Source organism: Musca vetustissima, unplaced genomic scaffold (genome assembly GCF_032173495.1).
Source record: "Musca vetustissima isolate MV318-11 ecotype Yass unplaced genomic scaffold, APGP_CSIRO_Mvet_v1 utg10343, whole genome shotgun sequence".
NCBI lineage: Eukaryota > Metazoa > Arthropoda > Insecta > Diptera > Muscidae > Musca > Musca vetustissima.
Window position 1 is genome coordinate 45,954 of NW_026887868.1, and position 16,100 is coordinate 62,053.

Here is a 16,100-nt window from a genome sequence, read left to right on the forward strand (position 1 = left end):
AATATTTTTACGATGATCATAAGGCCATTACACACACACAATAATTTCATAATCCATATAAATCTGCATATGAACACGTTTGCCAAAAGAATATTATATATGATTTTTAATAAGAAAAATAAATTTTATATGAACTACGTGATAATTACCCAGAATACCAAGAATATTAATGTACAATAATATATATTAATACTTTGCTATTTTCTCTCTCTCTCTCCCCCCTCTTTCATTTATTTCTTTCATTCATGTGACTTGCCAACAGTGACGAAATTCATACGTATTGGTATTGCGGATAAGAACGATAATCCACCATATTTCGATAAAAGTTTATATGAAGCTGAAGTTGATGAAAATGAAGATATCCAGCATACGGTATTAACGGTTACAGCCAAAGATCATGATGAATGTAAGTACAAAAAAAAAAAAAAAATCCCACACACTAGCACACATATACAAAAAATATTCGAAATAAGTGAACTGGGAGGATTCGGGTGCCAACCACTTATTTATCGAAAGTATACTTTGTTGGATCCACTTATATATTTGCATACTTTAAGGGATGATGACTATTAAACAAAACCACTTGCCATTGTGAGCGAATGACTGTAGTGCACCCAAAAAAAAAATTATCCAAAGTATACTTTTGGGATTTTATGTTTCATCTTTTTTTTGTTTCTCTTATTTCGTATTTATGCATATTTAATTAATTTATATTTATTTTTCCTTTTCCTCTTGTGACTTCCTTTCTTTTTTAAATAAAGCTTCTCGCATACGTTACGAAATCACTAGCGGTAATATTGGTGGTGCATTTGCTGTAAAGAATATGACTGGCGCCATTTATGTGGCCGGAGCTTTAGATTATGAGACCAGAAGGAGGGTAAGTTGAATATAATAATTTTATCCAAAAGGATATAGGGTAATAAGGATAAATAATAAAACAAAAAAAAATTACACAGGAATTTTAAGAGGTTTACCAAAAAATACATTAAAAATAGTAATAAACTGGAAAAGAATATAATAAAAAATCATGTATGAAAAAATTGTTTTATTTATTATTATATTTATTTTATTAATATTAATTATACTTAATTATTAATCACATAAAAAATTCTTTAAAAACTAAATTTAACATCCTTGCTTAGTATGAGCTACGTTTGGCCGCCTCCGATAATTTAAAGGAAAACTATACCACCGTTATTATCCATGTGAAAGATGTCAACGATAATCCACCCGTCTTTGAGAGACCCACCTATCGTACCCAAATTACCGAAGAAGATGATCGTAATTTACCCAAACGAGTTTTACAGGTTACTAACTATTCTAATCAAAAATAATTAGTTTCAATTTTGGACCAAGTTTTGATTTTTTCCGTTGAGCATAGTTTGAAAAAGTAGTTTGATGCGAGATTTTATGCATGCATTAAATTTTTTTTTTTTAAAAAAAAATTAATTTAATTTGAATTGAGTTTTATTTTTGCTGCTTACATTTTTTCACACACACACAGATTTTATTACACAGTGAAACCTTTTATATTTGGTTCAGAATTTAATTTCAACATACAAATTACAAAACAAGCTCTGACAAAAAAAATGTTGATACCGCATTTGTATTCTGCCATAATGCTGTAACTAGTGTCAATTCTTTTTATACTTTATTAAATATTTACACAACTCTGGCATCAACTCATTTCTAATTTGGTGTGTGTTTTTTTATGTATTTATACACAGGGTGAACCAAAATTCATCATCACGTATTTTTTTATAATTCCATTAATGTGGTAGACCTTGAAAAAAAATATATATAAATACCAGTAAGGAAAGTAGAAAAAAAAGGCTATATGACACAGTTCACCATTTTGGGTATATTGTACATATGTTTGTATGTATTGTATATATGTATACATATGTATCCTTACAATTGCATGCCAATGTTCCCCCGCAGGAACATACTCATGTCTTTCTGCAATCTATGATAAATTTAATTTTATATGGACAGATTTAGAGTCGTCTGCGTACCACGGGACAAATTTATTGAAAACTATTTATGGCAAAATTGATACACACTATTCGGTACGCCGCACTGTTAAAAATTTAATTGCAAACAGACATCCGTTCGAAATACATTTGAAAGCTATGGCTGCATCTGCGCCAATTTCAACAAAACGCAATAACTTCATTCAAGTCTCACTTTGATATGCTGTGCAAAATTTCGCGTTAATTTAACAAACATTAGGAGTTTGGTGCACCATTTATGTAAAATCGGAATCGGAATAATTCATTAAGCCAAATGCCAAATTTCGTGCAAATTGAAGGATATATAAGGACTTTAGTGCACCATTTACCTAAAATCGGACACAAATATATATCAGTACGCTATGCCAAATGTCGTGCAAATCGAAAGATACAAAGGGACTTTGGTGCACTATTTACCTAAAATCGGACGAAAATATATATGGGAGCTATATCTACATCGGAACCGATTTTCACGAAATTTAGCACACATCGTTCTAGACTTAATCCAGTACGATATGCCAAATTTCGTGTAAATCGAAGGATATATAAGGACTTTGGTGCACCATTTACATAAAATCGGTCGAAAATATATATGGCAGCTATATCGAAATCTTAACCGATTTTCACGAAATTTAGCACACATGTTTCTGGACTTAATCTAGTACGCTAAGCCAAATTTCGTGCAAATCGAATGATATATAAGGACTTTTGTGCACCATTTACATAAAATCGGACGAAAATATATATAGGAGCTATATTAAAATCTGCACAGATTTCTCCGAAACTTACCATACATCATTCTAGACTCAATTCAGTGCGCTGTGCCAAATTTCGTGCAAATCGAAGGATGTAAATGGTCTTTGGTGCACTATTTACCTTAAATCGGACGAAAATATATATGGGAGCTATACCTTAATTTGAATCGATTTTCACGAAACTTAGCACACATCGTTATAGACTTAATTCAGTGCGCTATGACACATTTTGTGCAAATCGAAGGATATGGAAGGGCTTTGGTGCACCATTTACATAAAATCGGACGAAAATTTATATAGGAGCTATATCGAACTCTGCATCGATTTTCCCGAAACTTCCCATACATCATTTTATACTCAATTCAGTACGCTACTCCAAATTTCGTGCAAATTGAAGGATACAAAGGAACTTTGGTGCACTACTTATCTTAAATCGGACGAAATGATATATGGGAGCTATATCTAAAACGGAACCGATTTTCACGAAATTTTACACACATCGTTCCAGACTTAAGTCAGTACGCTATGCCATTTCGTGCAAATCGAAGGATGTATAGGGAATTTGGTGCACTATTTACCTTAAATCGGACGAATATATATGGAATCAATATCTAAATCTGAAACGATTTTTCCCAATTTCAATAATACAATTTTTTTCATTTTTCACACAAAAGTATGGGTCCATTGGACCCGCTAAATATTGACCGATCTTTATCAAAACAGACATGCTTATTCTTTGGCCCGATCCCCTTCTCCGTGCGATGTTTAGGCCATAATTGCGGCCTCTGAAGCGACCAGAAAATCATCTTTTCAAAAAATAGGGGTCTTCATTAGCCAGAACCCATCCTACATGCAAAATTTCGTGAAGATTGGTCCATAACTGTGGCCTGTATCGTGTTTACAAATTATAATGGACAAACGGACGGACACATAGGTCTAGATCGACTTAGCCAGTCGAGATATGACGATCGGTATACTTAAAAGTGGGTTTAGGACCAATATTTCGCGGCGTTACAAACTCTTGGGGCTGCACAAAGCTATAATACCCTGGCAACATATTTGTGTAGAAAGCCCTTGAAAATATTTTTAAAAATCACTGGTTTATACTGGGAAATTGTGTTTGAAAAGTCAGTCTTTTTATATACATTGAAAAAATATTTTGAAAATTTTACGATTCCTTTTAGTCATTAAAAAAAAGGAACAAAACTGATTTTTGAAAAATTTTCGTTTCTTAAATGTCCTTAAAATAGTTTTGAAACATCGATATTTCCTAAGGGCCCCTGAAAAATATTTTTAAAAAATCTTTATAGTCATTGAAAAAATATTTTCAAAAAATTCACATTTTATAGCCTCCATTATATCTTTTATCATGTCATTGCATCCTTTCGATTCATGGTTGAACCCTCTATATAAATATATATCGTAATAGCATTAAAAAAAAAAAAAATTGTTCGGTCTTGTTTTCCATTCTCTTCTTGTTTTATTTTATAGTTTTGTTTGTATGCGCTGTTTCTCATTTTGTTTGCATATGAAATGACAATATGTCAATCATGTCATGTCTCTGGCTTGGCATCACAGTTTTATTTCACTGATGGATATGTGTAAGGATAACAACAGCAACAACCACAACTGAACAAAAAAGGATTTCATTTTAGTGTTGTTGTTGGCAGATATATTTTTATTGCCATTTTTTTAAATACTTGATGAAATTTAACACTTGTTTATATTTCAAATATTTATATAATGAATGGTGGGAGGAGGTGAAGTGGTGACATACAATCTACACAACATCGAGTAGATATATCAACAACTTTGATTGGCAGAAAAAACGACGAGAGAGTAGTTGATTTTGTTGTTGTCATTGGAGACACATAAAATTTCGACTTGTTAATAGGTTTTGCCATAAATTCATTTCAAGCTCAAAAAAATATTGTAAAATTTTATTATACATACGTATATATACATAAACGCAACCATACATACTCACATACAACGATTGATTGTGTAAAATATCCCTTTCTTTGCCGTTATAACCTCATTGGATTTCATTGTTGTAATATTCAAATAAAAAAAAATTTAAATTTTTGGTTTGTAAAAAAATATTTACCATTATGGCCTGCTGCCGCATAATTTATATTCATTGGTTTTTGATAACGTGGCAACAATGAAATATTTTTTGGTTTTTTTATTTTGTTTTTATTATATCATATTGATGATGGGCATAAAAATATATATTTGCCACATTAATAGGTTATAATATGAATTGATTGAATTTTATGTAAATTAATAAAAAATAAAATAGGGTGGAACGAAAAAGGGGGTCCGATTGGAATAAAATTTGTTAAAAAGTAAAATAAAAAATATTTAAAATAATCTTAATAATTGGCTTTAAAAATAAATGTTTATTTATTTTTTAGTTTTATATATAAGTTCAAAAATATTTTTAAAAATAAAAATTTAATTTTTTTAATTTATATTTTTAGTAGTCAATTTTAGTTTGTAAATATTTATAAAGATATTTTGTTAAAATAAAAAAAAATATTTTTTAGGTTATAATATGAATTGATTGAATTTTATGTAAATTAATAAAAAATAAATAAAATATAATATATATAATGGTAATAGGGAATCTTAAAAATTGGCTTTAAAAATTAATTTTTATTTATTATTTAGTTTTATATATAAGTTCAAAAATATGTTTAAAAATAAAAATTTTTATTTTTTATAATTTATATTTTTAGAAGTCAATTTTAATTTGTAAAGATTTAAAAATATATTTTGTAAAAAAAAATATTTTTTTTTTAACAACACACATTTTGTGTAAGGTTATAATTTTTAAAAATAAAAATTATATTTTTAATTTATATTTTTAGAAGTCAATTTTATTTTGTAAAGATGTATATAGATTTATAAATATATTTTGTAAAAATATAAAAAAAAAAAAATTTAATTTAATAACACACATTTTACGTAAATTAATAATTTAAAAAAAAATTTCTTTTTAAATTTATATTTTTAGAAGTCCATTTTAGTTTGTAAAGATTTATAAATATATTTTGTTAAAATAAATATTTTTTTATTTAATACCACACATCATCTATCATATTTTTTTTAAGTTATTCTGTATGTTATTGCAAATTTTTGTATCATAAAAATTATTATTATTTTTATTACCATAATTTTATTTTATTTTTTATATATCACCAAACATTGTTTTTTAATTTTATTCCCTTAATTTTATTTTTTTTTTCTTTTCATATGATTTCCTTTTTGTTTTATTTTACGTGAAAAAAATACAATTCCTTACACAAAAAAGTATGAATTAAAATTGGTCGCCTCGGATAGTTTAAATGAAAATGCCACCACAATTGTAATCAATGTACGAGATGTTAACGATTTGCCTCCGGTCTTTCCTCAGACACTGTATGAACGTACATTGGACGAGGAATTGAAGGCACCATTCACAATAATGCAGGTCGGGGTTTAATTTTATTTTTTTCTCACATTTTTATATTTTTTTCTTTGATTTCCTTTCTTTTGATTCATCAATTCATGTTTCATTTAAACAACAACATCAATATCACGCATTATAACTTTCATTTTTTTGTTTTAACACAATGTAATTAATATTGTATAAAAAATCTACAACAAAGTTGTACAAAAACATATTTATTGCACTGAAAAACAACAACAACAATAACCATAATCATGATAATAATTGATGGGGTGGGAAACCATACTTTAAATGTATTTTAATTATGATTGATATATTATTGTATATAGATGTATATATATGTATGTGTATTAATATTGCTGTGGGTGTGTGAGTGTGGTATTTGAAAAAAAGGATGATTGTTGAATGGTTGGTTTTATGAATTTTCTATAGAAATATTACAAAAATATATATTCAAATAAGTATTAAAAAAAATTACGATTCTTTACAGTCCCTGAAAAATACTCTTTAAAAAATCCACACTTTTTTATAGTCTCTTAAAAATAATTTTTAAAAAATCCGCATTTTTTTATAGCCTCTTAAAAATAATTAAAAACCCAGTAAGGAAAGTTCAAAAAAACGGGCGGGGCCGACTATATGATACCCTTCACCACTTTGGGTACATACCAAAATACTTTTTAAAAAATCCACACTTTTTTATAGTTTCTTAAAAATAATTTTAAAAAAATCCGCATTTTTTATAGCCTCTTAAAAATAATTAAAAAACCAGTAAGGAAAGTTCAAAAAACGGGCGGGGTCGACTATGGGATACCCTTCAACACTTAGGCTACATACAACAGATGTTAACATCTAAAATATTCTGTAGATAGAACAGACACAGAATCTTTAGAGGACCATTGAGATGGAAACGGGCGAAATTAAATGCTATCTAGATATTTGAACCAATTGAAAAACCCCATATACATACCATTCCGAAACCAATGAAAAATTGCATGTCAAACGGGCAGACTTGGTTTCTTTGGAGTACCATTTGTATGAAATCGAGTCATGGACCTAATTGAGCAACCGTTGCATCGAACATTTTTTTTTTTTTTTGTTATCACTCTATATTCAATTGAATACCCTCTGCCAAATTTCGTGTACATCAAACTGACATACCCCCATCGGTGCACATGTATATAAAATCGAACGAAATTTTACATATATAAGACCTATATCAAAATCTGAACCGATTTCAACAAACCTTATCACACATCATTTTTCCTCAATTGTATTCGCTATGCAAAATTTTGCTCAATCGGACAAATATTGGGAGTTTGGTGTATCATTCACAAAAAATCAGAGGAAGCTATATATGTGAGCTATAAAAATCGGATTTTAACAAAACTGTATATGGCAGCTATATCAAAATCAATTGGACAAATATTGGGAGATGTGCATCATTCAGAAAAAAATTGGCGAAACTATATACTATATCTAAATCTCAACATTTTAACAAAATTCAGACATCTGTGCAAAATTTTGTCCCAATCGAATAAATATTGGGTGTTTGGTGCATCATTCACATAAAATCGAACGAAACTATATAAGGGAGCTATATATAAATCTGGACCTATTTCTACTTTGTCTCAATCAGAAAATATTGGGAGTTTGGTGCATCATGTACATAAAATCGGACGAATCTATATACGTGAGCTATTTCAAAATCTGAATCGATTTTCTCCAATTTCAATAGGGTTCGTCCTTGGGCCAAATAGTGAACTGTAACAAATTTCATCCAAATCGGATCATAAATACGACCTGTACTCTATCATTCTGCAGATTTTTATTCCGAGCCTGGGAAATATTTCGTGATAGTTGCACGCTCTTGTCCGATTAGAGGTCAATAGCACCTCTTCCATACACTGACATATTTTCGGAATATTACTAATGTTCGGGTTGTATTTCTTATAATTGTAGAATCAAAAAAAAAAAAAAAAAAAAATAATAATAATAATAAATAAAAATATAAAAAAATAAGTTTTCGGTCCACTTCATCCAAAAATTATTATCTGATCATCAACGAAAATTATTGGCGTTGTCCTTGACCATAACTTAACCAAAGCGATCAGCGCTATATTTCCGCCCTCTAGTGTAAATATTTACGTGTAATTCCCACATCCGAGTACATACGACAGTATAATATACAGTATATATCAATTTAAATGCCAACCACTTCTCTTGGATATACTATCAACTTCTTGGTTCTATGTCCTTCAGGAGTAAATATATACGCTACAGAATACAAATTTTGTAATTTTTCACACAAAAGTCTGGCTACATTTGACTCGCTAAATATTGACCGATCTTTATCAAAACAGGCACGCTTATACTCTGGCCCAATCCCCTTCATTGACCAGAACCCATCCTACATGCAAAATTTCGTGAAGATTGGTCCATAACTGTGGCCTGTATCGTGTTTACAATTATATCGAGATATGACGATCGGTATACTTAAAGGTGGGTGTAGGACCAATATTTTGCGGCGTTACAAACTCTTGGGACTGCACAAAGCTATAATACCCTGACAACATAATTGTGTAGGGTATAAAAACCCGATCTTAGGTATAGATATTAACAAAATATGCTTTTTAATCCAAAATCAGTTTTTTTTATAAAAAACCAATAAAAAATTAATTCCTCAGCCTTCATAATGCCATTCCGTTAACAACAATCCTTGACAATTAAATTAATAATATTCGTATATAAAAAAGTATACAAAGCCAACAACAAAAACAAACAATAATAAAAATACAACAATAAAGATTTAAGCACGTTTTGTGGGTATTATGGTGATTGTGGATTAATATGTAATTAATACAAAGTAGAGATTTAAAAAAAAAAACTACAACAATAACAACAAATAATAATAATAACAATGATTTTTAACCATCATATCACCGTCATCATTGCGAATGAAAAATAACAATTCATATAAAACCAAATAGGCATATGGAGAGGAATAAACATATTTATAAGCGTTAACAATTTGTTTAAAAAATAATAAAATTGGAAAGAGAAAAAGGCTTGATGCCAGAGGCTAACCAAAGGGGATGGCCAAAGCAATTTTATTTATTTGCATTTTCATAGCGCCAATCATTGTAGGCCACAAAATCCGATGGTCGAGGGGAATTAGTTGCAACTCGAAGTTGGGTGGAGTATATAATTTTTATTATGAACATACCCAACATTTTCAAAATCGTTTTTTCAGTTATGAATCCCGACTGTCATATCAACTCATTTTTATACCCTACACAACTATGTTGTCATACCCTACACAACTACACAACTATGTTGTCTGTGCAGCCCCAAGAGTTTGTAACGCCGCGAAATATTGGTCCTAGACCCACATTAAAGTATACCGTCATATCTCGCCTAGCTGAGTCGATCTAGACATGTGTGTCCGTCCGTCCGTCCATTATAATTTGTAAACACGATGCAGGCCACAGTTATGGACCAATCTTCACGAAATTTTGCACGTTGGGATGGGTTATCTCGCCTAGCTGAGTCGATCTATGGTCCGCAATTATGGTCCGAACATCACGAAATTTTACATGGAGAAGGGGATCGGGCCAAAGAATAGGCGCATGCCTGTTTTCATAAAGATCGATCAATATTTAGCCGTTCAAACGGACCCTGACTTTTGTGTGAAATATGACAAAATTTGTATTCTATGGCGTATATATTTACTCCTAAAGGACATAGAGCCGAGAAGTTGATAATATATCCAAGAGGAGTGATTGGCCATTAAATTGATAATTATATTGTCGTACGTAGTCGGATGTAGGAGTTACACGAAAATATTTTCAGGAGCTTACGCATTCATATATTATTTAGTACCCCATAACTACCCTAGAGGGCGAAAATATAGAGCTGATCGCTTCGAAATTTTCCATGAGGATCCAGGTATGGTCAAGGACAACACCTATAATTTTCGGTGATGATCTGATGATAAACTTATCCGAAAACATATTTTTTTTGTGTTTATTTCGAGACGATCTATAAGCCACGATTGAAAGCCGAACATCACAACACAACCCACGGTGAAAGGAATATGGCAAGTAATTAAAAGGGCTACACTGCATATTAGAATTATTTGTTGACCTCTTGTAGGCCAAGAGGGGGGCAAAAATTGCGAAATATTATCCATGCTCAGAATATAGAACCACAGAATGTTAGATTTTCGTGGAAGTTGTGTAGGGTATCATATGGTCGGCCCCGTCCGACTATACAGCTCCGCTCACTAGTTGTAATTAATATTGTATAGATATTCACTGCATTTATTAGCTTTTATAAAAAAATATTGCGATTTTGACCTTTTCAAACTTTTCTACGATTGTCAGCTTCTGTGCCGTTTCATTTTTTATTATAAAAATATAAAAATAGATTTTTTATTAAAAAAACTAATATATTCATTATGTTTAAAGCCACATAAATTTTAAATTGGCATGCCATTTATTATTGAGTAATTATTAAATTAAAAAAAATAACAAATAATATATATTAATTAAAATGGACAATATGTTTATTGTTGTGTTTTGTTGTTATTGTTAACTATACACACAACTAACTATTAAAGTATTATTTATATAGTAATAAATTAAAAAAATAATAATAAAAAAGGAAAGTAGCAATTGGCAGCCATGATCCGCACAACCTGTTAAATTTAATAATGTGTAGATATGAAAGTGTTAATTGTAACCACACACACACATGTAAATATTTCATTTTCCACATATAAAAAAATTAAAATCGTATAATATAAAAGCAACTTTTAATTACCTCACTATAACCTTCTAAATGAAATAAATGATTGGCTATTTATATTTATTAAAAAAAGCAAAACAAAAAAAAAAAACAGAAAAATAATATAAATATAAATCACAATACAATCAATTGACTTTAACAAAATGCATCACACACACATATAAATTTAAAAAACAATAATTGACATTGAACAATATTAAATGTAAATTATATATAAAAAAACAAATTAGCCATTCAGACTACTTCAATTTTCAAGTGTGGTAAATTTTTTTCCATAATGAGAAACAGCTGAACCATGTGGTTAACATTTTATCGATGTTATATGTTTTCAATTGTCATTGAATGCAATTTCAAAATTAATTTATTATATGAGAAACATTTTTCATTTAATATTGAAATTTATTATTTGATAATTTCAACCACAAAACTTTCTGTAAAAGCCCTTTAAAATAGCAAACTTAAGTCTAAGTATAAATAATCATATACCTTTTAAAATATTTAATCAAAATTAAAATAAAAATATATTTACAGGGTGAAATAAAAAAACTGCAACAAAGTCAAACGGCATAATTATTACATTTTTTTTTTAATTTTATTGAATGAAAGCAAAAATTGTCGGAAATAGCGTCAAATTTTAGAAAAAGTTTAGATTTATTCGAATTGGTCATCTTTGGCGCGAATTATGGCCTTCAAACGGCCAATGAAACCATCACACGTTGCCCGATTGTTGCTCTGCGGTATTTTGGCCCATTCCCGGCGAAGAGCTTGCTTGAGGCGATCGACACATTGGTATTTTTTAGTGCCAACTTTGCTTTCCAAAATACTCCCGACACATTAGTCCAACGGATTGGTGGCCATTGTGCGCTGGAAATGAAGCGAGGAACCTCATTTTGTAACCTTTATTGGGTGCCGCGTCCACCATCGCACTCAGGATGGTCCTGTTGGAATGTCCAATATCTGCGGCCAAAATTTTTGTGTGCCCAAGGCTTAAATACACCCTCCAGAAAATTTTCGCGATAATATTCAGCATTAATTCTGATGATATTCGATAAATACGAGCGAAGAGCTACCATCGGCTGTTATGGCGGCCAACCGAAGGTTTACATTTTGTTTGTTTACAAACTGCTGGACAACGAATGGTTTCTCATCGAAGGAAACCAAATTCTGCAGTTCACCACTTTCGGTCATGTTCTTTAGCTTTTTTCAGTCTATTTTCTTTCTGTTCCATCACGAATAACTTCTTTCTGGAAAATTGTTACCATAATGCTATTATACGCTTGTAAACAATATAATGAGTTGCCACGGGGAAACATTTAACAGCTTTCGGACGAGTGGCTTAGAAATGACAGCAGTCTGAATTTGGTTGCAGTTTTTTTTTTTCATCTCAACCTGTAGTTAATAATATTTTAACAAAATTCTTATCTAATGTTGGGTCTTCGTTTATTGATAGGGCCTTCAAAAATATCTTAATGGGGGCTAGATCTAAATCGGAACCGATTTTCACGAAACATAGCAAACATCATTCTGGACCTAATTCACTACCATATGCCAAATTTCGTTCACATCGAAAGGTATATAGGGAGTTTGAACGAAAATATATATGGGTGCTATATATAAATCTGACCCGATTTTGGCACACGATTTGGCATACGTCATTCTAGACTCAATTAAGTACAGCATGCAAAATTTCGCGCATATCGAAAGATATATAGGGACTTTGGTGCACCAATTACATAAAATCGGACAAAACTATATGTGGGAGGTATATCTAAATATGAACCGATTTTCACGAAACTTAGCACACATCATTCTGGACCTAATTTAGTACTCTATGTCAAATTTCGATCAGATCGAATGATATATAGGGACTTTGGTGCCCCATTTACCTTAAATCGGACGAAACTATATACGGGAGCTACATCTACATCTGAACCGATTTTCTTCAATTTCAATAGGATTTCTCCTTGGGCCAAATAAGTTATATATGCCAAATTTCATCCAAATCGGATCATAAATGCGATCTGTACTTGGTTTAGAATTTAACATCTTCAGACGGACGGACATACATAAATCGACTCAGAAAGTGATTCTATGCATATTCTCAACAGGAAGCTTGTGTCAATCTCGTTTCCTTTTGCCTGTTACAAACATATGCACAAATACATAATACCGTGTACCACGGTGTGGTGAAGGGTATAGAAATCTTAGATGTTCTAAAGTCCTTGAAAAATTATTTAAAAAAAAAATATTACTTCTCAAAAAAATATTTTTAAACCAGTGAGCGGAGCAGTATAGTATACCCTACACAACATCCACGAAAATCTAACTTTCTGTGGTTCTACATTCTGAACTTGGGTAATATTTCTCGATATTTGCACCCTGTTAACCGACTAGAGGTCAACAAATATTACTTAAATTCAGTGCAGTCCTTCTAATTACTTTTCCAGATTCTTTTCACCGTGGGTTGTGTTGTGATGCTCAACTTTCAATTGTGGCCTATAGATCGACTCGAAAAACACATAAAATGTTTTCGGCCCACTTCATACCAATATTGTTGTCTGATCATAGTCGAATATTATAGGCGTTGTCCTCGACCATAACTGTAACATCATGGACACTTTCAGCGCTATATATTCGTCTTCTACTGTGATAATGGGATACTAAATAATATGTGAATACGTAAGCACATGTATATATTTAAGTGTAACTCCCACATCCGAGTGCATCAGTGCATAGGTCAACCACTCCTCTTGGATATACTACCAACTTCTCGGATCTATGCCCTTCAGCCGTAAACATATATGACACATAATACAAATTTTACCATTTTTCACACAAAAGTCAGGGTCCATTTGACCCGCTAAATATTGGTCAATCTTTATCAAAACAGGTATGCATAATATTTGGCCCGATCCCCTACTCCATGTACAAATTCGCGATGTTTGGGCCATAATTGTGGCCCCTGGAGCGACCAAAAAATCAAACAAAAAAGTTGTTGTTCTATTTCATCCTCTAAATATTAACCGATCTTTAGATTGGTCCATTACTGTGGCCTGTATTGTGTTTACAAATTATAATGAACAGACGAACGGTGTCTAGATCGACTCAGGTAGTCGAGATATGACAATCTGTATACTTAAAAGTGGTCTATGACCAATGTGGCGTTACAAACTCTTGGGGCTACACAACATAGTTGTGTAGGATGTAAAAATCGACGCTTGATAATAGTCCCTGAAAAAATATATTTTAAAAAATCCTCTATTCTTATAGTCGTTAAAAATTCCATTTTTTCTTTTAAATTCTTTAAAAAACGTCAGGAGTCTTTTTAGCCTATGGCAAAAATATTTTTTTTAATTTTTCTTATATGAGATGGTCGCCATAGGTCATTCCTTTAATTAAAGAAAATAATTAATTATTTAATTTTTTTTTTTTTGTTTCTGGCATTACACCTTTCCAACATTATTTTCATTATTTTTAATTGCATGCATTTTATTTTTGTATTTCATTTTTAATAATTAAAATTTTAATTTTATGAATGATGTTTGTGTTGCTTGCATGTTGTTGTAGTTATTTTTAATAAAAAAAAATATTTTTTTTTTAATTTGATTTCCCTTGCCTACTTTAAATCAAATCTAATATCTCAATTTCTCTTTATTTCTATATCTCACTTTATGACATAAACTGCCTTGGAACTGCCGCTATAGGTCACTGCCACCGATGGTGATAAGGATCGTCCACAAAATATTGTCTATTTCTTGACGGGTCAGGGTATTGATCCTGATAATCCAGCTAATTCCAAATTCGATATTAATCGTACCACAGGAGAAATATTTGTATTGAAGGTAAGTTAAAATACTAATAGTTATACAATTTTTACATAATTCTATAAAAACTTATTTTATTTAAAAAACGATATTTAAATATTTTGGTAAATTTATGAATCTGAAACGGACAATTTCCGAACACACAATAAAATACCATTAATATTTTAATATGAATGAAAAAAGTATGAAAATAAAAAAAAATCTATCGAAATTCTTAACGCCCTTGTCTGCGGGGAAACAGTTTAAAATAAAAAAATATTTATGGTAAATAATTTAAATTAGAAAAATAGCTTTAAAAAACATATTTTCAAAAAGAAAAATCTCGTAAAAATTAATTTTTAAATTGATTCCTTTCATAAAAAATCCCTTGTACCTTTCTTTAATAAAAATTAATATTAAAAGTTTTTTTGTAACAACCCATTACAAAGATTTCCTCAGAATCGCTTCCATTAAAATTAAAAATGTTCATTTTAAATAAATATAATTACTATTTCAACTTAAATACCAAACGTTTCTGCAGAAGGGGAAAAAACATATTTTGTGTAAAGTTCGTAATTGCATTTGCATGGATTTTTCCTTTTTTTTTTTTTTTTTGATGATACCACAAACGCACACTCACACACATTCTCACACTCTTTCTGTCTCTGCCACACATACATTTACCCCGTCAAAAGAAGATTTAAGTAGAAAAATATTACTGATGGCTATGTGGTCCAGTGCTGCCACTTAAATAATAGTTTTTTTTTTTGAACATTTATAAAAGCGCAATAATTGCTGGTATAATAATGAAAAATGACTTATAATTTTTTACATCAAAATTATTCGCCCATTCGTACGTCATGTAAATATGATGAATTCCACAAACGCCAGTCTATACATTCTCACACATTCCGTGTCGTATATTGCCTATATTATGCAGCCGGGGAATTAAGCGACATGAACAGTAAGCATAACAATAACAACAACTTCAACTGCCATAAATAATAATTGTTTGGAAATTGACAATTACAACAGCAGCAACGGACAATAACTTAACAATAACAACAACAACAAAAAGCATTGCAAAATATGACTTCACTTTATTCTGGCCACGAAATAAATGTTGGCTTATTACATGATGATAAGCCTATGACAAGCCTTAAGGTATGCAATAATTATTGTCTGCTTACATATACAGAGGGAAATGTGCGAATATATGTGTTTGTATTGGTGTACGATTGCAATGTAATTTATTTTCGCACACTCAACC

General features: G+C 30.6%; 1 protein-coding gene across 1 annotated transcript in view; it reads left to right on the forward strand.

The window, feature by feature from the left end:
- Nucleotides 1-262: 262 nt before the first annotated feature.
- The window catches only part of LOC133335666 (neural-cadherin), a gene marked incomplete at both ends in the record, with an annotated part of 42,276 nt that continues 26,438 nt past the window's right edge, over nucleotides 263-16,100 (forward strand). Inside the window, 4 exons of the mRNA XM_061543975.1 lie at nucleotides 263-406; nucleotides 762-877; nucleotides 1,143-1,307; nucleotides 14,732-14,869. Coding sequence (XP_061399959.1) covers nucleotides 263-406; nucleotides 762-877; nucleotides 1,143-1,307; nucleotides 14,732-14,869 — 563 coding nt within the window. The remainder of the gene's footprint in view (nucleotides 407-761; nucleotides 878-1,142; nucleotides 1,308-14,731; nucleotides 14,870-16,100) is intronic.